The sequence below is a fragment of the Cheilinus undulatus genome, linkage group 6 (assembly GCF_018320785.1).
Source record: "Cheilinus undulatus linkage group 6, ASM1832078v1, whole genome shotgun sequence".
In the NCBI taxonomy this organism is placed as follows: Eukaryota; Metazoa; Chordata; class Actinopteri; order Labriformes; family Labridae; genus Cheilinus; species Cheilinus undulatus.
This window is the reverse complement of record NC_054870.1, coordinates 16,866,478-16,894,048: the sequence shown is the minus strand read 5'-3', so window position 1 is coordinate 16,894,048 and position 27,571 is coordinate 16,866,478. Positions and strand designations below refer to the sequence as shown.

The window sequence follows — 27,571 nt, the reverse complement described above, 5'->3', positions numbered from 1 at the left end:
TTCTCCAGGGAGCTGGAAAACGAAGCGAGTCGTCAAAGTCAGATGGGACAAAATCAGACATTTGGCTTGGCTGCAGGAGTGTGTGTATGCCTGTATATATATGTGTGTGTATGAGAGAGTGTGTATCCACACTGATGGAGCGTGGAACCACAGTGGAACTACTGCAGATTCCAGTCTTTATCTGATTCTAATTCCCAAAACCATATATGGAAATGAGACTGGAGAGAAGGAGACAGAGAGGGAGGAAGAAAGCGAAGGACAGAGAGGAAAAGAAAAATGGAGGCATCAAAAATAGGATCAAAGAAACCCTCAGACACAAAAGGAACATGACAGAATTGTGGGTTAAATAAAGGGACAGAAGTCCTGAGCTAAATAGCAGAATTTGGATCATAATTCTGGATCAGAGACAGCTTGACAAACTAATCGACTTGTGATGCTGTTTATTGTCACTCTGTGTGTTACCCAGCTGACACACAGCATGCAGAACAAGTGAACCACAGCTGCAACTGAACAACAGCAAGCACTGTGTTAATTCACAGGATTTCTGTGGGTTTTAAAAATGACTTTTCTCTGTTAAAGTGACATTTGTTTGGTTAACTATACATGTTAGAACCACTTATTCACAATCAAAGTGTTTCATGATCATTTTAACTAAGGAAAAGGTCTTTTTTCTTTTAAAATACTAAGTTTAATAGATCCTTTAACTCATTGGCCGCCAAGGTGGGTCCAGGTCCCTTTAGGGCACCTAATAGGTTGTTTCCACCGAGCAGTCCGGCTCAGTTCGGTGCAGTACGGCACGCTTTTTCTGGCGTTTCCATAGAGAAAGGGTCCCAAAAATCTGACCTGTACTGTCCCACTTTTCGGCACCCTTCCGTAGGGGTGCCAATATTACCTAACCGTACCAAAAAGGTGGAGCTACACACAACAATAGGGGCTGCACTGACGTCATGTCAGCGCGCGACTCAGCTGCTCGCCTCCGGGCTTCAAAGACGGAAGTCTGGTGTGAGAGGCGGGCAAAAACGGGAGAAAAATTGACCAATATCTGCCTAAATGGGAAATATTTGGACTTGACGGAGATCCAAACTGTTTCCTAGTCTGTGGATATTGGTATCTGGCTACAAATCTAGTTTCCTGACGTTTATCTGGATGATTTTAAGAACACAAAGCAGAACCTGAAGGCTCACATCAGCCTGATCCATCCATGATGGATGAGAAACTAAATTAATGCAGAAGTTTTGTGAATACGAAGCCTTTGAACAGTTCACTCTCATCTGTAACTAGTTATCAATCTACGTCTTACGTTAGGTAACCTGTGAAAACATCGCTCTGTGGTTGTTGAACAGGCTCGTAAAACTTCAGACTGCAGACTATTTTGAACGAGATCAGCGCACCCTGGATTTCTGACTTAATCTAGCTTGATTTTAACACCAGCTGAACTTCTACTTTATTTCCAATGCAGCGAATTCTCACAGTACAGCTCTAAACTTTCATATTTTGTCGTATAAACTGTTCTAGACTAGATATATTCACATATTAACGTAGAGACTCAAACCATCTCTGTACATGTATTCCATCAGCTGAGGATCTGTACTGACAGCGGTTAACATCATTAAGATGTAGTTAGTTTTTTTAAAGCACTTTCAGCTGAAATAAAGCTGTTTACTGCTTATTCCCCACTGATTTCTGTCTCTCATCCTTTCTATAACTCTGCAGCTGGAAGAGCTGACTCGCGCTGTTTGTCACTTTACATGCATGCTTTTACAGCCCCGCCCACCCAAGTGAGAGCACGGGTGTCGGTTGAAACGCAAACTATTTTGGGGTTTAGCGTACCAAACTATACCAAACCAAACTGAATCAAAGCGGACCCCCTGATGGAAACACGGCTTAAGATTCCAGGGAGTGGGTGTGTAGGAGACTTTGTGTGCTCCGAGATCGTTATTTAGTTATTACATTTTCATGTACAACACCAACTCCCAAAAAACCCCTGGACACTGTTTAAATCTTAAAAAAAAAAAATAAAAAAAAAAAGAATGCAATGATCAGTAAATCTCATAAACCCATATCTTATTCATAATAGAACAGAAACATCATAAGGAACTAGGGCTGTCCTGATCAGCATTTTTGGCCTTCAATCCTGAGCCATTTTTTAAATATTGAATATTGACAGATACCAAATCCCGATCCGATACTCATAATTATCTGGATTACAGTTTCAGCCGTTTTTGTCTACAAAAATAGCTGAAGTGAACAGAATAACTAAACATATTGAACTTATTCCATCTAACTTTGCACAGCCAACATTTAAAAAAAAAAAACCTTGGTCACACAGTTGCATTGGATACAGATTACTTTTTGATGAATAAACTTATGTTGAAAGTGTCTTACCCTCCCAATTTTCCAACAGTTTTTCTATAATATTTTGATATTATGCTCAGCACTGACATAAAGCAACAAAGTGGCTTTATATTATTGGGTTTCTTACTCCATCTGTTACCTTGGATTTCTGTGTTATGTAGTGTCTTGCCTCCTCCTATTTGACAGTGAAAGTGTCCCAATGTGAGGTGTGTGTGTAAATATGTACGATTTCATTTGTTTTGTGAAAATAGCCTATGTTTCTCTAGGTGTTTTAGTCTTACCTGTACAAGTATGAAATAAGCTCGTAAGTCGTCTTTCGTCCGAGGCCTAAAAAAACACACACACAAAGAAGAAGCTGTTATCAATAGGAATAACTGCACCACAAAATAGCAAAACAAAACCAAGACTGGGCTAGATCTGTCTTTGTTATAAGCCATCTCAGACAGGTCAAGGAGAGGTGGGACGGAAGTAGGTATAGAACAAAAGTAAATTCTCTAAAACGCTCCAATTAAGTCTTTCAATTTGTATTGATAAGTCACATTGGATAAAAATGTAAGAGAGCAACATCAAGTAATAAATATTAGTTCCTGAGGGTAGCCTCTTCGTCCAAGAAGGTGCTCTCACCCTTTCCACTCTCTCAGCAGGCTGTTGATGATCCCTTTCAACACTGACTTCTGGATGTCCTGAGGCTAAACATATAGAAGAAAAAAACATATTCAACATCCAAGAAATGAGGAATGAAAGCCTAAATCAACATTCATGAATGTCAGAGATGCACAAGAGAAAGGAAGTCTTATCCCAGATATTTATGTAACCTTTAAAGAAAGTCACAAGGACAGCCTGAAGTATTAAAGATCTGAAAATAACATTTTTGCTTCATCAACTGAGCATACTGAGCACATGAATCCAAGATATTTTGTTGCCATGTGTTTTAGGATGCCATTAATCAGAATCCCCTGGCAGCTAATCAGCTCACAAAGCATGTTAAGTTTTATAGATTGTACATAAAATTATATAGAGGCTATAACCCTGGTACACACTTGATGTGTTGATTTAAAACATACTCTGCATATATACCTATTTGGTTCACAGTAGTAGTTTGAGACTCAATTATGAAACTGAAGGGCTGTCTATTAAGCTGTTTCACACTTCAAACAGCAGCTGTACCAGGCAGTTGAGGCTGCAATGCAATTAAAGACATTAAAGAAAGCATCCTAACAAAGAACACATCTTTCTATGACACTAAGCTTTCTAAAAATTCAAAGAAATCATTAGAGTTCATAGCAAGATGTGATGCAATGAGACCTGAAAGGATGTGAGGCTACATGACGCCATGCTTTGTGATGCCATGCTTCTAGACACCGCATGATGTGAAGAGACACTATGTGGCGTGACGTCATGTGACTTGACGCTATGTGATAAGACACTTAAGATTCGATACATGACGCATTACTGTGCGACACAATGCTGTATGATGCAACACTACATGGCTTGTTGCTACATGGCGCCCTATGTGACGAGACCATACATGAAGCGAAATGATGGGAAATGACTCAACCCAGCTTGACTCAACACCACTTGGTGCATTGCACATGATGCGACGCCACCTGATGCACTGCCACGTGATCTGACACTATGCTGAAGCAGGTAAAGCAAGTGACATGCATTATGCAATACAATGTGGTGCAAAGCAATGTGACCCCCTTCCCATTTGAGTTTTTCTCTGGAGCGCTTCCATGTAGCCCTGGATGGGGCGGTGTCACTGACTGCCTCTTATGTAATGTGCTTCTATGGTGCATTTATAGAAAGAATTACAAAAGGGGAAAACGAAATAACAGACACCACAGGTTAACACCAGTTATTGGCTCTAAATGTCGGTTTTGATTTTTTTTTTCAGTAAATCGCCAAGCACTACTTGACGTAACACAATGTGACACAATATGACATGAAGCACGTGGTGTGACACAATTTGACCCAACACAACATTACTGGACATGATGCAATCTGCAATTCAAGTTTTCCACTATTTATTTATTTATTTCTAAAATCAATGCTTTAAAAATGGTATTCCCCATTTCTTCTTGTTGCAACTAAAGAAACTCCTGAAGCATGTGCACTGTTTCTGTTTCTCCCATAGGTAGCTGTGTACCAGTAGAAGGTAAACTTTAGGTTGTGTTGCTGTACATTCATATCCCTGTCCCTATCCCTGTTAAGTTGAAATTTTGAACAAGAACATGATGGTGAGCCAAAGCTCAAGAGCCCATTTTGTGTTATTTTCTTTAAAACATCTGTGTCTAAAACTGTATGCCCCTGCCCAGTTTGATGTCAGAGTTTTAGGGTAATAAGGATCACTGAGTCTGTTATTCTCGTTGCCACATGCAGAAGTGCTAATTTTGCTTGACTCTGGATAACTGGTAGTCAGTACTTTCAGAGGCAGACATACAGCGAGCTCTGCCTCATCTGGACAGTTGGCAACATGCAAACAAAGTTGCAAAAGAGTGGCATTACTTATAAACTTGCAGAGAAACAAGTTACTTTTATATTTAATGTTGCTCGATGCTTCTCAATTTTAAGAAAAAAAAAGGGTAGGGGAAGTTCTTTGATCAGGGATAGATTTCCTGACAGATTGCACTTGCAGTCTTTGTGGTTTGTTTGGCAGCTGGGGTGATCTTCTTGAGTAGTACAGAAACATTTTTACCTCTAAAAAGAGATCAAGACCCCAAAAGACCCCAAAAATGTGAAATAGGACCCCAGTCAATAAATACCTTAACCCCCCCTTGAAAGCTTTAAATATGTTAGTATCACAAAGAGGTCAATAGATACAAAAGCAGTTTTATAGTGATGTGTGAGCAGCTCTTTACTGATCCTGAGGTATGTATGTGTGAGTGTGTCTGTGTATTCGTAGGTGTGGGTGTGGTCATGTTGTCACAGACTCACTGTGCTAAGCAGTGCGTCGTAAACAGCGTTGACAAACTTGGTGTTGACTCCTGAGTCGTCTATGGTGTTAAATGATCCATTCGCCTCTCGCTGGAGAAGAAGCAAGAAGGAAAAAAAAAAAAAGGTCAGCGCAGGAGAGAAAAGAAAGAAAACAGTAGAGGAAAAAATACTTTCCCATCGTAAAGAGGTTATGGTGTCTGGGAAAATTTTAACAGCATCTAACAGAGTTTTCTCTCAACAGGCAATCTTTAAGAGCCAGAGTGTTTGTGTTTACCTTGAAGGCAGCGTTGATTTCTATAAAGGAGTCGAAGGTGGTCAGGTAAAACTCTCGGACCTCCCTCCAGTCACCTGATTGGACGGCATGCTCCATGTCCTCTCTGAAAAAACAACCACACAACATATTTTAATAAGTTAAGCAACAACAGCATTGACTGTTGTGTTTCTGCCGTTTAAACTACAACTGATTTGTTTTATGGTTTTCGTAGAAAAATAAAAACAGTCCATATGTTTTAGCTTTAAGTTTGGGGTCTGTTAACTCACTGAAACTCCTTGGTGGTCTTGGTGCGTAAGGGGATGATGGGGTCACAGGGGAACGGAGCTTTAACCTCTGGGGGCAGAGTGTCAATGGAGATCCGATGCTTTTGACGAACATCGCTGCAGATCGGAGGCAGCTCTCTCCCTGGGTGAGAGACACAAGAGAAGATGAAAAAACTGACATGAACAGTGCTTCTAAAGAGGCCGAGGAGATGCAAGCAGATTCACTGGAGTACAGTTAAAGCCTCAGCAGGATCTGACTCTAATGTTTCATTAATGCTGATTGATCTGATATATTTAAACTAATTTGAAGCTCCTGTGAAGGGGTTTAGCTTAACATATTGGTGGAAAATTTCATTAACCTGAAACGTGTCAAAACACCAGTTTTTGGAAAAAATAAATAAAAACAGTTTTACCAAATGCATTTTTTTCAGCAGAGATGTTATGTTATGATCATTCAAAAATGTAAATGTCATTTTTTTTAGAATAGTTTGCTAAAGATCCTACTTTCTTAATTTTTGCAGATTTTTTTCTTAATTTTCTTCAGCAACGAATCGAAATAACTGCAATTAGATTGTTTTTTTTTCTTCAAAATCATTCAGCCCTATTTGCTACTGACTTTCAAATTGATGTTTGCACTACAGATGCACATGGTTAACGGTTAAATTCATGTATCAAATTAGCTAGCGCAAGATTTACGAGTCACTTAATCTTATTACCTATCTTTTTTTATCAACATGGGCTTGAAATATCAGTCTAGTACTTTTTTAAACTGTAATGAACCTGCTGCTGCTTTCCTGTCAGAGTGTTTCCCATGCAGACACTTCACCGGACGTAAATATGAGAAGCTTAGCAGTTAGCATGGAGTAGGAACAGCATGGTATGACAGTGTTTTAGAGTGGTAAAGGGAAATAAATTGGCATATAGGCTGACAAGTGTTAAACTCATGTATAACTACTCAACAGAAGTTAAAAGAGGCCACATATCAAAGCATGATATTGATGTGCAAAGAGGAATGAAGGCTGGCGGAGCTAGCTGCTAATGTTAGCCATACTCCACAGAGTGTATCAGGCTGCCATCATATTTGCTGGCACAACACATCATCACAACCCAGTGATGAATTTTACTGTTTTCTAACTATGTTCTCCTCTTTAGAGTAGTAAAAAAAAGCACAGTAGTAATCTTGTATTTTAAACTTACACACAGCTCTATAATTCACGTGTATGCCCAGTGTTTGACTATGCCTCTGGTGTTTGGGGGTCCCAGGAGCATCAGAGTTCTAATTCCATACATTACAGAGCCATTTGGGCCTTCTTTGGAGTTCATAAATTCACATTAGTCCTGGCTATGAGTGGATATATGGGATGGGAGCCTCCAAACATCAGACACAAATGTGAAATGCTGCGGCTCTGGAATAGGCTTGTAAGGATGTCTGATCAGAGACTCACTAAAAGATTTTTTTATTGGGATGTCATCCCTTGGCAAAGGAACTGAAAACTGTTTTCAAAGTCAATAACATGTCATTCATTTTTTGAAATAAGCTACTATGTGACATTCAGGACATTAACAATTCTTTGTTTACTAAGTACAGACAAAAATAGTCTGTCGATATATGGTGTAAACCAAAATTACGAACGTATTGTCCTATGAAGAATAGTTATAATGTGGAGTCTTATGTCAAGTATAATCTCACGAGAAGACACAGATCTTTATGTGCACAGCTGTGCTCAGGAACTTCACCCCTAGCCACAGAGACTGGCAGGTTTAATGCTATTCCAGGAAAATGTCCTTGATTAATGCTGACTTTTTCTGGTTTGATGACTATGAAAAACTTGAGTTCTGTTTCAGAAAAGATACAATTTGCAGATAAAATCTGCTTTAGCACATTTTATCTGCAAAGCCTAGGAGAAAAGGCAGGGTGTATTGTTTACTACTGAACTGGGAAAAGACCACGCAACTTTGTAATTGTTATGAATTTATGTTTTTGTAAAACACTGCAATTGCATTTCTGGTGCCTTATAAATCCATGAGAGTTTGGCACTTTTTGTGCAAGGCACGTAAATAAAATACAATCAATCACTCAATTAATCAATCATCAATCGATCAATCAATCAATCAATCAATCAATCAATCAGTTTAATGGACAGGTAATTTTAAAGGGCTTTTAGCTGAATAGGGAAATAGACACTTGGGAACATACTTTGTGTGCATCTACTTAGATTGCACCCCACTTGTTTGGCAGCACTTCATCCCATCCAGATGACAGAAAAGACGTTTCACTCTTCTTCCAACCTCGTTGGGCATGAGTTTGTGATAGTCAAAGGCAGGATTTGGTTACTGTAAGCAAATATAATTGATGGCTACTGCCAGTGTAGCTATAAGCCCAGATGTAGCCAGAGTAAAGTGGGAGTTTATCACAACTGGGACACAATTCTTTATTAAAACAACAGCTAAGAGCCACAGTGAAAGTTTCTTTTGGCATTGAGGATGACTTTGCACTTCTCCCGGCCTGCCACGGCATTAGATTTATCCACCAACACCCTCCACTGTTTATGAACTACAGCAGCACCAGACTGTCAGGCTTCAACTGAAGCTGCACATGCTCATTTTGTCATTTTTGACCTATAATGAATGTGACAGACAGAATGTTTGTCTGATTATCTTCCAAGAACTTTTTGAAAAGTTCTACCCTCCCAGACACTTTGTATGGTAGGTTTTTCAGATAAATGTCAAATCCATCTCATGCAATGAAAGAAACAGTCAATCTGGTGTCAAGTTATAGGCCCGGCCCAGTAGAACATTTTATATTCTAATCTATCTATCGTGTGTGTTTACATAGTGTAAAAATGATCACAATTAGATTATTTTTTACAAATTGTTTAACCCTAGTGGTTTGGTGTGCTTTTAGCTCTTTACATTTGTTTTGTGAGATAGACAATGTCTTTTAGACACATTTGCAAAGGTTCAATGGATGCAAACGCCATACAGCCCTGCTGTGATTTAGGCTTAAAGAGTAAATAAAAAGTACAATTCATAAATGATGAACACAGTTAGTTCAGATGAGAACATCAGCTGGATGAGAATATCAATAACATCCAGTCCTGTCCTCTTGAGTACCGGCCAGTGCAGTGATGTTATCTGAACAGAGGAAACACCTGGTCTAGCAGACAGAGAATCATCAGAGAAAGCTCAGCTCCCAGCTTGAACATATTTAACAGCCACTACAGGAACTTCTAAGTTTATTTGTTTGTCACACACTTATTTTTCTATATTTCTAACACTGTACTTGTGCAGTCATTTGAAAGAGTAGTGAAACAGAGAAACCTCACTGAACTCAAGAATCAGTCTTACACCTAAAGCTACAGTATCTCAACATCACTGTTAAACTCAAAGCTCAGGGATGAAGAGGCTACAGGTCACTGAAGGTACTGAGCCCCCTTTCAAATGGATTCAAGAGCAAAGAAAAAAAGGAAGAATTTAATGAGTTCATACATAATATTCATTTAAGTTCCTTTTGGCTTTTTTGTATACTACAGATTTGTGCAAGGATTTATTTTAGTAAAGGTAGTTAATATCAGAAACACAGCCACAAAAACTAACATTCAGTTAGGAACAAAAATATTTATAACATTTGATTAACATCAAATGAAAAGATAGATGTTATTTCATATTTTAAATGAATATGATACCATGGAACACACATTAGGACAGAGGGAGAGGTGAACAGTCGGACAGAAGAGAGTCAAACTAAAAGATAAAGGTTAGTCGTGATTTTACTCACCAACACACAACCGTTAACTATCACACACATACACATGTTCGCCCATTCTCCCACATTTCTGACCATCCATAAATTTCATCTATAATTAGCCTCCCATTGTCTCTGTCTCCACAGTAACTATAGTCACCAGCAGGCCTGTCCAGGTGCATTATGGGTCCTCATCCTGCTGCTTCAGACAAGCAGGAGATAAAAGGGGCTAGAGTATGAAAGCTGACAACACATAAATTATAATGTGATCTGGATCCAAAATTCTCTCTGCACCACAATTAATGTTTCTCTTCAATAAGGCACTACAGAAAAGGTTACACAGAACTTGAAATTATTCTATATAATCATTTTTTACATGAATTCTTAAAAAAAAAAAAAAAGGTATAAGTACAAAGACTCATCTAGAAAAAGTCACAGGCTAAAAAAATTGTTGAACATTATTAGTTAAAAAAAGACTAACAAATGTTTTTGCAGGCACATGTCATTAGTTACTTCTTTACCCAAAAATACTTCAATTCAACTTTGCAACAGAGTTTTGTAGCACTTTCAGCATTTATCTGAGCAAATGAAAAAGAAAATTGTCTTGGAGCAGCTGAAGCAAGTGTTATGAGTGCTGACAGCTTCCATTTGATTGGTTGAGTGTTTTTATTTCTTTCTTTTTTTTTTTTAACCTGAATAACCAAATGGTTGGTTGGTGCCTGGGTGCGATTTTTGACAAGTTTTTTTTAGTTGACCACAGACCTAGTTAAAGGTATTTCATTTTAGTTTCATTTGATTCACATTGTCAATATGCTTTCGGCTCATTTTCCTCTTGCAAGAACTCATTTATGATTTTACACCAGTGATATCATAAAATGACTTTACATCACAGAACCTGTGAGACTAGATAGCATTATCTATAAGTTAAAACATTATTGATTTTTTTAGAGAACCAGGTCTTTCTGGACCTGGGTTTTTGATCCCCATCCCTATTTAACAGTAGGTGTTAGTGTGATGAGGAAGCTCATATGTAGATGTGATCAAGTCAGGACTCATTTGTGTGAAATTAACAGACAATACGGCCATGTATGTAAGAGCTGTTATTCCCCCCATACAGTAGGTGGCACTCTAGCAAATCAAGAAAAAACACATTTAGATGTATTCAGGGACATTTAGGAGTGGGCAACATATTGAGTTTTTGAGATATACATGTTGATATATTTTCAAAAAATATGAAGTAAGACTATATTAGATAAATCAATTTTGATTATAAAAAATGCTTGGTAAAAATATTTTTTACTGTTACAACCTTTAACAGTGATTGGCTCATGGACCACAAATTAATCATTTTAAAATCCATCTTCTACATATCTGGGGTTGGGTCAGGGTGGCAGCAGGCCAAACAAGTCAGTTCAGACATCCCTCTCCCCAGCAATGCTTTGCAGCTCCTCTTGATGGACTCTGAGGTGTTTCTAGGCCAGATGGAATATAAAATCCCTGGGATATTAAATCACAGGGAGGCAACCAGGAGGCTGACCCTATCTCTACAACTGGACCCAGCCATCCTCTTGAGGAGTCCCAACCACCTCTCTCCGTGATCTCACTCTTCTGGACACTACATGAAGCTCATGATTTCAGGTAAGGGCTGGAACAAAGATTGACCGGTAATTTGAAAGCTTAATCTTCCATCTTAGCTCCCTCATCACCAGAAAAAGTCTGGTGCATCTCTTTCAGTACTGCTGAAAGAGCAGTACTGATCTCACTTGGGTTAAAGACTGACTTCCCACGGAGGCAATCCCCTGTTTCTAGAGAACCATGGCCAATTTGAAATGTCTGGGCTAATTATCCTTTTAAAAAAATGTATTTCATGTCATTTTTCATACACATACACATGTAAAGAAGTGTCTGTGTGTCAGCTTTGAAGCAGACAAAGGAATAAAACATGATGATGTAGCAACAGGGGAAACACTGAATCACCTAACATCACTCTGACTCATCCACTGAGGACAATGAAAGTTGTGAATAATTACAGCAACCTTTAATTAAATATATTTTAATGAGCTGTACAACTAAGATGAAAAACTGATGATACAAAGAGGAGAAACTGCACTTAACCCTCATCCCTCCATCACTGCACCATGTCCTTCACTGTCACAGCCTCCTAATTACAACTGCTTTGTCAGCTTGTGCGTCACGCAATTTAGTCCTGACAACAACAAACCTTGGTCGTCATGACACCCTTTCATCAGAAGAGTCACCTTCAAGACTGTCCTCCCCCGGAACCTCTTCTTTTTTTTCAGTAAAGTTTCACACAACAAAGCCAGAGATTTTCTTTTTCGCAATAAGAGCTTGAAGGACGACCTTGTTATCATCCTCAGGTGTTGTAATCAAGTACCTTCCTTTCATTCATAGTGCTGTTCATGTTTAAGCCTCTGTCATGAGTTTTTAACTGTTATGAAACTGATTTAAATAAATAGTGATGCCACTTCAGATACAAGACTGTCTCTTTATACTCTGTTGTTTTTAATGTTACAAGATGGTATCAGATTAAACCATTTTCAGCACTCTAACACAGCCTTTTTAGACATTTCACACTTTTGTATGTAAAAAAAAACGCAAGAGGGTTTAGGCAGAAAAACTCACCAAGTACCTCGCCTAGATACAGAAAACACTTTGTGCACAGAGTGCATCATAACAGCACAAAAAATCCTCACAGAAGTGTTAAGATCTGATGAGTGAATTTATCCACAACTTATCATTTTTGATTTCAATCTCATATCACATTTAGATTCTTCTGAGGACACAGGCCTTTAAGACCAAGGGGCAACTTTTTGAGTTTTTTGGTGTAGTGATTTAAGGATAAAGGACTTCCAGCTGTGACTTTCTTTACCCATTGTTTATTCAGGAAATGAACAGTATTTTTAAGGCCTAATTTAGACTTCAGCAACAGATGGGAAGGTTCAAAGGTGTGGCTAGCCTATGATGGCTACTGAATTTGTAATGATAGAACAAATAGCAAGAGCTAAATTACTGAATAAGAGTGGTGAAATAGTGGTGAATAAAGCTTATATAGAGCATATCATTGGTTTAAAGTTGAACCAACCAACAGGCTGAATTGAAAGCAGCCCATCTACCCTCCTCTTAAAAAAAAAACACCCCAAAGACCATATTTCCCTCCAACCTCCCTTGAAGCGCACAATAATTTATGCAATTTCAAGGTGACTCTCTCAAAGTTGTAGATGGAGTCAGCTCACACTGTGCTACTTCACAACGCACAACCATTGTGCATGATTGACATTAGAGCTGGGCGATATGGCCTAAAATTGATATCCCGATATATTTTTGCTATATCAATATTTTGAAATGGCCTCTCAGCAGCTGTATTTAATTCGGCCCCAATGACACTAGTTTCGTGATCAAAATAGACTGTTCTGTTGGATTTTTAATAAAATTGTTTGCAAAGGGGAAAAATTCAATAAAAATCAAATTTAGCAGTTTTATTTTGAAAAAGACTTCATTCAGTCTTTTACAAATAAATCAAAAATACATAAATCAGGAAATACTCTGTATTTTACAGTGTATGGAAAGTCCTGAAATCTTTTCTGTGTTAGGTTTACTATTGCTGATTGTAAAATTATTATTCTATTATTATTAGTCCATTATCTCTCTCGACAAGTTCATAACATGAGATTGTCTTTAGATCTTATTCAAGAAACTTTCCTGTGTGATCCGGGGGGGCTTGTCTGGAGGTGGGAACATTTTAACTCCGCGTTGTTGGTGTTTTGAACTGTTATCCTGAGGCAATGCTCCGTAGTTAAGGAGAAGTGGATTACATTAGTCCGCTGCTGGGCCGTCTTCTCTCTGACATGTACGGCTCTGGCAGGGAGTTTTCAGCAAAATGTTTGAGCCCAGGCAAATCTGGTATTCTGGGTTGAGTGTCTTTGTGAGATTTTCAAATCCTGGCTTTTCAACAACACTGGGCTCATGTCTTTAGCGACATGTTGTGTTACTGCCGCCGTTATCTAGGAGTCATATTGCGGTGCATTTTAAGTTCGGCCTCTTCCTTTTCAAAGTTGAACAACCGCTCAGTGCTGCAGATCCAGTATTGTTTCTCGCTGTCCGTCCATTGATGCTGCTAAAGCGTGAGTTTTATTAGAGCTTTCAGAACTTGATGACATTTCTTCGTTAAAAGAAGAACAAAAAACAGCATTGAATTGTTTTCTTTTCAAAAACAACAAAAGTCGTGTACTGATATGTCTACAGTCGCCATGGCTCGCGTTATGCAGTTCTCTGTGGAGTTTACTCCTCGATAGTGGCGCACCTCAGTAACAGCTACGTCATGTGTTTTGTTGCTCTGATTGGCCCGTAAATAACAATAATGACAAATAACTCAGTATAATGTAAGAAAATAGTATACTCAAGGTTTCTAAAATATCAAAGAATGATCCAGTTATATATTTGATATATTTATAGAATTCTTCAAGGTATGAAGAATACTATAAATACTTTACCACCACGCCCATTACTGCAGGTGGTAAAGATAATAAAAAAAGACCAAAAAATGCAGTTATAGTATTTATGCATGCATTCCTACGGTTTTTACTCCTTCTATCAAGTCTCTGTATCACTAAACCCTGATGTAATAGACCCCTGCTGTTGTCAATAAAGTTTATAATCTTGTTTCTAACAGCACTGGCTTTGATGTTAGTGTTTTCAGAAAAGGTGTCATTGTTTTCAGATCCTGGAATGAAACTCAGATGGATCCATCTCAGCTCAGCATTGGTTCACCAAACCATATTTGACAATATTAAAAGGAAATACTAACCTCCTGTAATGCTTCACAGATGAAAAAGCAAATTGTGGTGATTATCCAGCAGGCTGAACGCCTGTAACGGGCCAGAGGAATGCTACACTATCTTTTGTGTGAGTGTGTTGAGTGTTTTCACTTTCATATGGTTTTCATTTGGGCGGAGGTTTGCATAATTATTCTGGCATCAGTAGCCGTGGTGACAAAGCAGGCTGGTGAGCGCTGAGCTGGGTCTGCGTTCTCACGGCAGTCAGAAATAACCTCGTCTTTAACGAGAAGTAGTGTCCCCTTTAATGCCATAATACTCACAGCCAATAAACCATAACACAGCTTACAAAAGCCTTAAGATGAGTTTTTTCTTTTTTTTTTCACTATTTTCTTTGTGCAAGTGACATAATAAAATAACATTTTGATTACATTTATGTCTTCTCTTGTACTTTAATGTTTGGGAAGTCTGTAAGACTTTTTTTCTATACAGAATGAGAAACATTCAATTTAATCTGAAGACTGTTTCCGAAACTAGAAAACTTCTAAGATGCTCAGAAGCTTTACTTCTTCTGGATCCCCTCCTCTATGTAGACAAGAGTTGCCGCTCACAGCTCAACATAAACAGAGTCTGAGTACATACATCAAGCATACTGTAAACAGAGGAAGTAACACATCATTATATCCCAGACAGAGACACAGACCACAGTGTCTCAAAGAACAAAGACAAACAGAAAGTGAATGCACCACATCAACATTGAGCTGCTTAACTGGAAACATTTATTTTAAATGATCTTATATGGAGGGAAACTTGGGACTCATGGGAATACAGCCCTTTGTGCATGCAGAGTTCAGGCATTTAATGTGTAAAGTGAAAGTGAAATAAAAAAAAAAAAATCTCCATGTTGTGAATCAAACAGAAGAAGAAGCTGCTGTGGTTAAAAACAAATCTATCTTGTAAAGGTCCCCTAATACTTGTAAGTTGTATTTGTAACCAGGGGTCTCCCGATCCCGATCCCATGGACCGGACTGAAGGCGATACAGGCATGATCAGAGATTGGTATTTTGATTCGATCTGTGCTGCCGACCACTAAGGTCAGCTGTCATAAACGGAGCACAATGTGCAGCAGAGTGAGACAACAGAGCAGCAATAGCCACATTAGCAATCCCATGGCTAAAATGTCAGTAGCATGTGAATACATCAAGCTTGAGAGTGAAAACAGTCCAACAGCCACTTGCAACATCTGTAACACAACCATTTTGCAGGGCAGTACAGCAGCAAGGTTGCGCTCAATACTACTAATTTGATCCAACATCTCAGAACTTATGCAACAGAATAAGGTGACTTCACTATAGCAACTGAAGAGAAGGCTGCTACACTGAGGTAACAAACTCTAGACTTTAACATTAAAGATAAATACCCTCGAGAGGGCAATAAAACAAACCAAAATTTTTTCCCAACATTGCAATTGCAATTCAATATGCAATTATTTTGGGATTTCCTCATTTTATTTGTTTTCAACACTAGCAATAAATCATTCTTTATCTTGTTATCACCATTAAATTAGATAGATTAAACTAGGTTAGGATGAATTCGAAAAAATATCTAATTATGACTATTTTGACTCATATTGCAAATTCAGTATGAATAGTTGTATTGAAGGGATTGATCATTTTTATGTCATTCTCATTTTTAGTAATAAAAACATACAAAGATGAGGAGAGAATAAACTGGACAACTACTGGTCTCAAAGGGTTAACAGAGGCTAGAATCAGCAGCACACACCCAACTACTGATATTTTCTTCATGTACCAACCAGAACTTCCCTAAAACACACAGTTGCTGGCAGAGGTGAGTTGTCCTGGAAGTTAGCATTAGCAGCACTGGCTCTCAAGCACAGATACTAGCAATATCTATGGAGCTGTGGGACACTTCGCTCAACTTTAAAGTGAGGTACCGCAGGAACATTTCAAAAGCATGAGCAGCCAACGACTGCTGCCTAATAAATTAGGGATCTACCAGCCAACACAGAAGGGATAATAAAATACTATGATTTATCATAATCTCATTATAAAGACTGACACTACTGCAGGATCATCAAATGAATGAATTAGATAAATGATCAGGATTTTTCTTTCCACCAGCAAGTTTCTGATTATTATTTTGTTATCTGGCTTAAGCTCACAAATTCTTATTCACAGAGCAATTTCTACACAAGGTTATCTTTGTTTCAGGTTTTCTTTCATTTAATACCATTATTGTACTTAGCTGATAAAACTCTACAAATAAAGGTTAAAATATGCATTAATCAAGTGCCACTTTTAAACTTGTATTTGGGGAAATAAAACAAGACCTATTCTCTGACATGGCATTAAATTATCAAAAGAAGAGGCTTGTTTCTCCTAAAGCTGGTGTTTCTCTTCCAATCCCAGCCAATCACACACATTTATGCAAAATACTGATTCAAAAAAATTCCAGTTGTAAGAGGGATGAAGTACTATGCTCATCAACATATTTCATGGATCAGTTTGTTTTTCATTTTTTATTTTTACCTGAACAAGACAGTCTATTTTTTGAGGGTTTTTTGTTAGTGTTTTTTTTTCTGAAATCCAGTTTAAACTATCTTGATGCTCAACATCAAAGCAAGATATCCTGGGATATTTTGACCACAAAAAAATGTATCCTACCAATTCAGAAAGTACAACTAGTCTGGCTGATGAAATAGTGTCACTCACTCCAACCAACAACAGCCGACCTGAACTCACCATGTCTGAGCCACTGGGTGCTGGTCAGAGTTCCCGTCATGCTCCCAGTCAGGCCCCGCCCCACTGTGTCCCGTCGCTGGCTCAGTGTGGAGATGAAAGTGCCAAAAGATGGAAACGGCTGCTTCGCTCCTCGTCCAAAACCCTGGTGCAGAAAGATGACATCATCAACATGAGGAAAAGAGAAAAACTTCTGTTTATGTGTCATCTATGCTGACACAAAGGGAACAAATTCTAGTTCAGGCCTATGTGATCATATCAATCTCAGATATCCCCAAATTTTATAGAGTTTAGAGTACTCTAAAAAGTTACTAAACACCAAGACCAATTTTTTTTCACCTGCTAATATTTGTTAGCAGGCTATTGTTGACCAGTTAGGATCCAAAGTAGGGATGCCCAATATTATTGGCATTATACTGGTATTGCATACGCTTATAAAGTCAAATAATTGGTGTCAGCAGATAAAAACATATCTGCCAATATTTGAAGCAACATTTTGGCAATTAAAAATCTGCATATAGCAGCTGTAAAAATTGATCGTATGAACAAATAAATTAGTGGAATTTAGTCTGGCCCAACAGACCTGCATCAGCAGAAATCTTACCCTTTGATCATCATCGTACACTTTCAAGTCAGAGGTGTAATCTGGGATTAAATTATGTATAAACCGGTTTAGAATAGTTACACGAACGATGGCTCGCTTTGTTAGCTTTAGCTAAAAAAAAAAACAAAGTTATCCTAGCTACATGATTAACATTACCATGTTAGCCAATGTAGCTGAGTTAGCTTTAGCAACATGAGCCTTAGCGAACACTGATGTAGCAACGCATGAAACATAGTTACATTTCTTATGTAGTTGCTTTGTGGGCTTAGCTTTAGCTACATTAGCTATGTAGCTTTGTAGCTATGTTAGCTATGTAGCCAAGTTATCTACATAGCTTATGTAGCTAACAGAGCTATGTGAGCTGCTCTTGCTGCGTTAGAATGTTTTTATGGATGATGAGCTTGTTCCTTGTAGTAAGATTGTTCACCTAGCTTCACTGTTTTGTTATCAGGTTTTAACTTTAAAGCTTAGTATCCTAACTGCAACCTTAACCCTTACCCTACATGGAGGCTTAATGGGATTGTTAGTCAAAAGTTTTAGCTTGTATTTCCGTTCAAATCAGCCAGACCTGTCCTGGTCCATATAGTATTCAATGACCAAGGCCTTCCACATACATATGGAGTGGTCAGCCTGTAGGAGAAAGAAACTAACTTGGAGGGTCTGACCCCCTCCTCCCCCCACTAAACGAGGTAGAGGGCATCTAGGGCTTTTGGGTATTAAACTATGGAAAACATGGTGTCATGAAACATTTCCAAAGAAATCAGCGGGTTCATGCATGAAATATGCATGTATTCTTTACATGGTCTTTTTAAAAATGAATGAATGTTAAAGATATTTCATTAAAAAAACAGTACCTAAAACACAAAATATGAGATTGCTCCACAGTAACATAAGAGAAAAGCAAGTCTGCTGTAATTTAGTTAAAAAGCCTCTATGTCTTGTAAAAATTGGCACATAAACAAAAACATTAAGGAAGAGGATCTATTGAAAATGAGCCAGCTGTCAAATCCCCAATCATTGAATTTCTTCTTGAAAAATACACTAGTTCTAAGGTACACCATAAAGTGGATGATGAAATTTCATCCCAAATTTGACAAGAATTAAAAAATAAAAGTGACGTCAAAAGCATGAAACAAGCTCACTAATGAATTACTACACAGCATTCTCAGACGTTAATGTTTCTCACCAGGATGGGAAATTGTTAAATGGATCCAGACTTTGAGCAGGCAACAATCAAACATTAACTCTGAGTGAATTCACAGGATACGGTTTCTGAAAAGTTTTAGAAGAGCTGCAAGTGAAAGGAAGAGGTGAAGTAGAAGAGAAGAGGGAGGGGCTTACATAAGAGGAGATGGAAATTAGAGGAAGAGAAAGAGATACTGTGTGATATAATGTAAGCTGAGGGAGAAGGCATATAAGGTATAAAAATGGTTCAAGGGTTATTTAAGAAAGAGTAGAAAGAAGAGAGGATGAAATCAATGATAAAGAAGTAACAATGAAAGGATGAAAGATGGGGAGGAGAGCAGGGAGAAGTGTATAAGAGAGGGAAAAGAGGGGAAATTAAGGATGATAGAAGCGAGAAGAACATGAAAGACAGATGGAAGAAGAGGATGTTTTAATTTGAGAGGAAGTGAGGGAAGAAAATTCAAGAATACAGAGGGCAGAGGGAGGAAGAGGAGGAATGGGAGGTGGAGGAAGAGGAGGTGGAGAGATCAGCAGATGTACAGCAGCCGCTTCTGACAGCAGCAAAAAGACAAGAACAAACACAAAGTGTGGCAGCCATGCATTCAAGTGCTGCAGTACAGAGGCAGCAAGAGTCAGAGGTTCAATATTAAAGACATTTAAACAAAATCAGAAAGAGAAGAAAAACTGAAGTCTTAACACCAAGCACTTTCTCTCTTAACTTAAAGAATGATAATAAAGGATGAATTCTGACACAAAAACCTTGAACACACAGGTGAACTTTCATTTTGAAGAGGAGCTCCTTCCCACTGATCCATTCAGGATCAAACTAATTCAAACTATAACTGATCTGCCCATAAAGCACTAAGTGAATACATGATTACTAAAGGAGGCTTTTTAAAACTTTCAAGAATAAAATCAGATCTAATTTCCAAGGGTTAGGGTTAGGGTAAGGGCTAAGGTAAGGGGTAGGATACCTAAAGTTTAAAGCCAAAAACCTGATTTTCAAAAAGTTTATCAAAGCCCAACAGTCTGCTTACAGGAAAAAAACGTCCCCTAGCTAATGAAGGAAACACCAAAGCTAAAAACGCTACATCAGCTACATCAGCTACATAAGCTACGTAGGTAATGGAGCTGAAGACTGCACACCTGTTACACTTTTGCACATTTCAAAAACCCATGTTTTATTTACTTAGAATAGCTACGTACTGTAGCTAAGATAGATACAGCTCAAGCTAACAATGGTACATAATTTGCATATGCTACATTTGCAAAAGTTAATTAAGCTATGTTAGCTACATTACCTACGCAGCTAAAGTAGCTATGTTAGCACTAACTACTTTTGTTAGTTACGCTGACTAACAAAGCACTGACTTGCGTAGTAATATAAACTACCTAGCTAGCATTGCTACATTAGCTTCAGTTGACAGCTCTTAAGCTAGCCATCTAACTTCTTCTTAAACAGATCACAGATTGACCTCCAACCTTTTTGTGTTTTATTTTCGAAACATTGCATATCCTGAAATTTTTACAATTTGTTATTTAACTGTCCAACTTTGTTTATGGTGACCCAGCCCACATTCACACCAGTTTAAGCATAACTCTTCGTTACACTGGCAAAAGTACACACAACACCCGCAAAATGGCAGAACGTATTGATTATCTGCAAACTTTTGTTCTTTTACTTCTATGTTCTGTCGATGCCGAGATCACAACCAAATATTTTGTCTTCACAACAGAGTCCTTTTTCTCCAATTTTCCACTTGATTTCACAACCTAGAATATGGCACGCCCACTGATGATGTCACAGTTTGAGAGGAAGAACCAACTATTTTTTGGTTATAGCTGAGAACCAACTTTTTTTAGTTTTTTGAGCTTATCAGCTAACATGCTATATCAAAATACTGCATGAGTAACTGCTTAGATTCAGCATGCTTAGCATTTAGCCCAAAATACCTCTCTGCCATAAACACAGCTCAGAGTGCTGCTAACACTCCCGCAGACTTGCGTTTGTGTCATGTTTGTTTGCTTCACTTTTGCACCTTTAACCTGTCTGCATAATTACCCTCCTGTCTCAGTGAAGCCTCACAGCAGCCACATCACTCACCCCTCACTCATCGCTCTTTCATTACAGACGTCAAAGCTCCGCCCACAGCGGCTGACTGACAGGTGATCCCTGGGAAACGTGGAGCAGTGTGACGACAGTGAAAAAATGTATTTGACATAGTTTTTCATGGTGTAATGAGCAGTGCCTTTGTCCTGCTTCACAGCTGACAGCAGTCAAAAGTTTCTGCAGCAGTTGTATTTTTTGTTTCAGTGAGTCTGTAGATGTCAGATCTGTCCAACTCCACTCAGTCAGCTAGTCTGTGAGGAAATGCTGTCATCCAGAAAGAAACCACACCAAGAGGAGCTCCGCTCCACTCTCTGGCTCACTCTTGCTCTCTCACACACAGGGATGGTTGTAAGAATTTGGAGGCCTGAGGCAAAGAGCAGTATGAGAGCCTTACCCATTTAAGATGGTTATCAGATATTTTGAAGCAATTTATTCCAATTAATGCATCCTGAGAATAAGACCCTGTAAAGTAAATGTGAAAACACTGAGATCAACATGTGACTGAATTTTGGATTTAGACCTTTAGAAAGTTTTTCACCTCTGTTCTGGTTTGGTTTGATGTAGGTGGGGCCAATATGTGGACTCATGATGTCACGAGCCCACAGTGAGGAATGACCCCACCCCTCTGACACTACAATCTAAAATCACAGAGCAGTTCATCTCAGTACAGTCTGTTGTTAGCCGATGTCACTGCCTTTATTGAAAGTTAACAGTCAGTTAAATGCTGTTTTTTTTGTTCATTTTGAGGTAAATTTACCAAATCTATCAGCCACAGTGGTCAGTGGATTATTTTAAGCATCATAACAGAGACAGAAAACAGACTTTGTCTCTTCTTCTAAGGTCAACTAAAGGTCAAGAGGCAGGCTAATGGCATGAGCGCTCTCCTCAGTTTAGATTGTCGATTCTTTTTATTTGAGAGGATCATTTTTCTCCTGAGTGAGCGTGGCTTCCACTCATTCAACAGACACGCCCACACCATCCTGGAGCAAATTTTACTGCCCCGTTTTCCATGATTTTGAGGCTTAATTTTATATATTTGGAGATGTTTTATTTGACTGAAATTTGGTTAAGGGGTTCATAACACAGTGACTTGTCGTACAACAAACCTGAATACAGATCTATCTTCACTTTCCAGGGTCTTAAAACAGTGTCCTAACAGCAGCCAAGCATCAGATGTCGCATCAGACACTCACCTTTACTGCATCTGATGAAAAAAAGTAACAAACTACCCTGTAAATCTCATTTCCCTTGTTAAAAATATGACAACTGGCTCTTTAACTTTGAATGTGGACTAAAGGAAGAGTGTCACTTTGTACTGACAAGTATTTGATAGCTGTGACCTGATTAGTTTTGCATCTGTGTTGGCAAAAGTAACACCTTTCAATCACAGATGTGAATATTGTGAATGCACAACTATCTCCACATTGTAAAGCAAGCTAACAACTAAAAGAAAATCAAGAAAACATTCCTGTCAGGCACTCCTTATGTCATGTTATCTCCATTTTTCCTTGTTCCTTTCCCATCTTACATATTTCTACCATCATGTATAAAGTTACAGCCATATAGGGGACAGGTTCATGGCCACAAGTGCCATAAATTGTCTCTCATTTGTTGTTTTGTTGTTTCTCTTGTCCCTCTAATCTTTCTGCTTTTGTCTGACCCCTACCCCTCCTACTAGCCCTTTCCAACCCAAGTGCAGCTTCAACAGAGAGCTGTCAACAAGAGTCTGGTCTGCTGAACATTGATCTTTAATAGGGAAGGTTTTTGTTGCCACTGTAACGGGGCAAAATATTGCTAGTGCTATGCTAATGTTGATTGATGCTTCTCTCTATTATTATAGGGTATAGTCTTCATGGGATTGGGCACTATCTGCTTTTTAACACTGCCAAATCTTCCCCACATTTAACTGTGGTAAACTATGTTACCATCAGGTGTTCAAAATCTGTTGCACTAGCATTTTCCCAGCAGAGAAGAGCATGCACCTCAGCAGGTGTTTTATTTAACCCTTTAATGGGACTAATTCATGATATGCAGTCCTACGTAAGCCTCCCAATATAAGACACTTTGTTTGGGAAAAAAGCACCAATATGTGACTAAATCTGGCTGCTTTTTCAAGCTAATTCTCTGCCCATTTTAATCCAAATCTACAGATTCAAGCCTTGAAAACATGACATCCACATACAGATAGCGTCAGTTCTTATGACAAAATTTTTCGATACATTCTGTCTCACAGGTGAATCCAAAGAAGCCAGGGGAATACTCAAATCGATATGCTTCAAACTTCCAGCACTTCTGTCATCAATGCCATTTTATTAATTACTTTTATTAAATGATTCTTATATAACTTGACCATATTTCTGTCCAGCTCGCTGAGGTTGGGAAAAAATCTTGTTGAGCAAATTGAGTTTCTGGAAAGCCTGAGGCAGCCTCCACAAACAGCAGCTCTGGTCAGGTAAAAACAAACTTTCCTCTTCAGTGAGCAGCAGCTGTCTTCAATTCTGCTGTTTTTATTGGTCTGTGATACAATGACAGCCTGCTGAATCCAAGCCCCTTTTTTATCCAACCTTTGAGCCTGAATTTCCTCAGATGTAATCTGTAGGGGCCACAAGACATCTGAGGAGGGATCAGGCTCTGACAGAGAGAACGCATGCAGCCACTTTATGGCATTTCCAGACACAACCGGAGCGGGTCTGAGCAATGACAGACTGTTTATTGGTCAAAACCATCTGATCTGCACATTCCTGCTCCCTGACACAATGGGGATGACATCAACCAACCAGCCTCCATTCCTGCCAGAGTGACACCAACAACTAAAACTTAAAAAGAGAGTGATAGAAGTGCAGTGGTCCAACACTTAGCTCCCTGCTGTGCATTTAAAAACACAACTATTACATCATCAGACACTGCTGCAGAGCTGATGTCAGGCCTCATTATGTAAGGAGTGGGCATCACTTTTTCCAAACACAGAAAAGAAAAGCTTTTAAGTGAACTGTTCCTTAATACAAAGGGCACATGTAAGGGATTTAGGTATTCTATTTGTTCTGCCTCAGATTTCTACACTGGGTACATATTTTGACTAACCCGACTTGCTAAAAAGTTTTGGAGCACTTTTCAGCTTTTATCTGAGCAGATGAAGAATAAAATTGTCCTGGAGCAGCTGAAGCCAGTGTTATGAGTGCCTGTTACTCACAGTGGTTATAATCGACTGCTACTGACAGATGGGGTCTTTTTTTCTTACAGCCAACTGTTGAAGGTACCAGGTTTTGGTTGATTAGATCGCAATGCTGATGTGCTTTTAGCTCATGTTCCTCTTGCAAGAATTGATGTATTTATTTCACAAACATAAATGACATTATGTCACAGAGCTCAATAGCAGTATCCATGTAACGATGGCAAACCCGGGCTGGAGCAGAGGAGCGAAAAACATCTTTTCCATGATGAAAAGCTTGAAGTGCTGTTTTATTCTGTATTTCATACAGAAATGTGGTGCAGGGTGTTGTTTGGTACTAATGGTGTACATTGGAGCTTTTCAAGATTTGCTTGATGACAGATATGGAGTCTGACAAATTCATCTGCTTTACAAGGTTACCATGTTGTATCCTGCCTCTCGCCTAGCGTTGGGGATCAACACCAGGGTCTGTATTTTTCAAAAACCTGAAAATCAATAACGTTCTGACTTATCCATACTGCTATCAAGTCTCCCAGGCTCCATGACGTAACGTCATTTTAAGAGATACCTGTTGTAAAAACACACATCAGTTCTTGCAAAGAGGGACAATAAACCAAAAGCACATCACACATATTGTTCATCACATTAAACCAGAAGTATCTTTAACTGTCGGCTTGAGAAAGACAGACTCCGCCTGCACTGGGAGTAACAGGCAGTCATAACCTCTTCAGCTGCTCCAAGACAGTTTTCTTCTTCATGTGCTCAGATAAATGCTGAAAAGTGCTCCCAAACTTTGCAACAAGTCCTGTTTATTAAAAACATTAATCCAGTGTAGACATCCGTGCTAGATCCGTTAGAATTGAAGTTAATAAGTGAACTTTACAGGTTGAAGATGGAAAATGTGGTGCATTCAAGTAACCTCAGGAAATTAGACGACTGCATCCTATTTGGTATGAAATGTTCAAAAGTCCCATAAAAAATAGGAAAATTTAGTTTTTGATGAGCAACTTTAATAAACAAAGCTGTGAATATGAGGACATTGTATTTGAGGGATATAAAATAGATGTTACAGGCTGAATCATGACATTTAAACTCAAACACAAGTCAGTTTTTACCACTTTTATTGTAATTTTTTGTCCTCATTTTGTCTTTACCCCAAACTATAGAAAAGTTCCTTTAGTGGTATCGATAAGGACTTGGATTGGTAAGGAGTATTAATAACACTATAAATTTCAATAAAAAATAATGATCCCCATCCCTACCCTCACCCAATGAAAACTGGGATAGGCTTTAGCCTATTCTCGTTGTCCCCTAACAGGATAAGCAGTGTAGAAAATGGATGAATGGATGGACATTCTAGACCCACTAAAAGCAGCTGTGTGACCCATATTGGGTCCCAACCCACCAGTTGAGACTAGGAAAAATAAAACTCAGAAAAAAGGGAAAAAACTGAACATAAAAAGCAGCAGTGTTCAGTTTTAGGGCTTGGTTATGAAAATCATAACATGCAAATTAATATGAATGATTTTTGGATTATGTTTCACTCAGTACTTTAAATCACGCGTCCAAAAATCTGTGTTTTATTTAAGAAATGGGATTTCTGGTGCTAAATCTGTTTTTCAAAACAGATCTGGGTGAAGTGACCCGTTGCATCATACCTCATTCTAAGAAGTAGGCCTCATTTAATGTTTCAGAAATCATACTGTGTTGGATTGCTCTTATTTCAATGACATACATTTTATGCGTACACTTCACATTTTCAGCCAGCTGGCAAAAAGAAAAACTGTTTATCAAGCCTTAAATCCCTGTATTTCACACTTGGTCATATACTGAATCATAGACACCATTTATGCCACTGGAAATTTATCGTAGGCACTGAAAATGAATAATGTTGTGCATTTCAAATCCAAATCTGAGTGAGTCCATCTGGCTACAAGACCATGTTCACTAGAAAAACTTGACAGAATGACAAATATCAGCAGAAAGTCTTATGAGTTTTGGGATCTACTGTGACACTGGAGTGCACTGATGTGATTCACATGCAAAAAAAAAAAAAAAAAAAAAAAAAAAAAAAAGCAGAAATAGATAAAAAAAAAACACTAGTGAATGTAACTTAGAAAAAATGCATCATTTGGAACATTAAAGCAGGAGAAGTGTTCAGGTGTAATCACATATTACTTGATAATTTTGATGAATGATGGACTGATTTGCTCTAATATTGATTAATACTGAGTATTTTATGTTATATCACTGTGTTCATTTTCATAAGATAAGTAGATTCTCTAAGCAGATGTGTCTAGAGTTGGCTGTTGCATCATACACCATTCTTATTTATCACACCTCAGCTGAATAAGGCAGCATGTACACATTCAAAATCACTGTGTGGGAACGTAATAGATCCTTCATTCACAACACTAATGTTGTTTTCCACTACCTTAAATACAAATACATCATTTTAAAGTGAAGCTGTTGTTTTTGTCTCAGTAGTTTTAGCAAATATCAGATTATCAATACATCTTATGCTGGCAGAAAATGTACAGGGAAAACTTGAAAGGTGGTAAAATGTATGAAAAGGTTATTTTCTTACAGCAGGAGGGGAGCTGTTGTAAATTGGTGGAAGCTTCTCTCTTTCCCTCTCAACTCCTGACAGCGCAAAATGTTCTCCATCCATCCTCTCGGTGTGGAAGAGTGGAAAAAGTTGTGTTTTTCTCCCCCTGGAAAGCCTTAGTCCTCTACAGCCTCTGTGCTCATCAGAGAGCTGCACATGTTTCTAGCAGAGCCAGCTCTGACCCAGAGTTACCCGTCAGACAGCTCCGTTACTTCACACAAATCAGGAGATTCACATCCTCGAAGAACCGGAGTGAAATCTACCTTCGTCGGTCGGACAGGTGGGCTCTCCGTTACGCGCACAGCCTGACGCGTGGACGTTTCCAAAAAAACAGCGCGTAAAGTCTCCGGTAGTGATCGTAAAGGGTGTGAAGTTGTGTTAGTTTTAAAGGCTTATTTAAAACACGTTCAGGGTGGGTTTCTGCTCGCTGCTTCTTCTCCTCCTTCTGTCCCTCTCTACGTCGTCTGTCGGGGAAGCAGCAGAGCTGCGGGTCAGCGCCATGTTTGGAGGAGGAGGAGGAGGCGCCTGGAGAGCAGAGCCTGGAGACAGCAGCGCAACACACACACACTCAGAGAGAAAGAGAGGGAAATAACGGGAAATAGAAGACTTGGATTCAAAATAAAAGGAGAAACAAGAAGGAAGGAAAAGAGAAAGCAAGGAAAACCTGTTTACCACTACTGAGCTGAAAGAAACAGCCAACAGAGAAAGTACTGCAAGCTGAAAACAAGTTTATTTTAAGGGACTGATGAAAGCCCAGTAAAGCAAA

General features: G+C 38.7%; 1 protein-coding gene across 1 annotated transcript in view; it reads right to left on the bottom strand.

The window, feature by feature from the left end:
* The window catches only part of hectd2 (HECT domain containing 2), an 86,350-nt gene extending 59,049 nt beyond the window's left edge, over positions 1-27,301 (bottom strand). Inside the window, exons 1-7 of the mRNA XM_041789313.1 lie at positions 26,785-27,301; positions 17,133-17,274; positions 5,833-5,971; positions 5,567-5,669; positions 5,293-5,382; positions 2,980-3,044; positions 2,637-2,682 (exon numbers count right to left, since the gene is read on the bottom strand). Of these exons, the coding sequence (XP_041645247.1) occupies positions 2,637-2,682; positions 2,980-3,044; positions 5,293-5,382; positions 5,567-5,669; positions 5,833-5,971; positions 17,133-17,274; positions 26,785-26,868 (669 nt within the window). The 5' untranslated portion in view covers positions 26,869-27,301. The remainder of the gene's footprint in view (positions 1-2,636; positions 2,683-2,979; positions 3,045-5,292; positions 5,383-5,566; positions 5,670-5,832; positions 5,972-17,132; positions 17,275-26,784) is intronic.
* Positions 27,302-27,571: the final 270 nt, after the last annotated feature.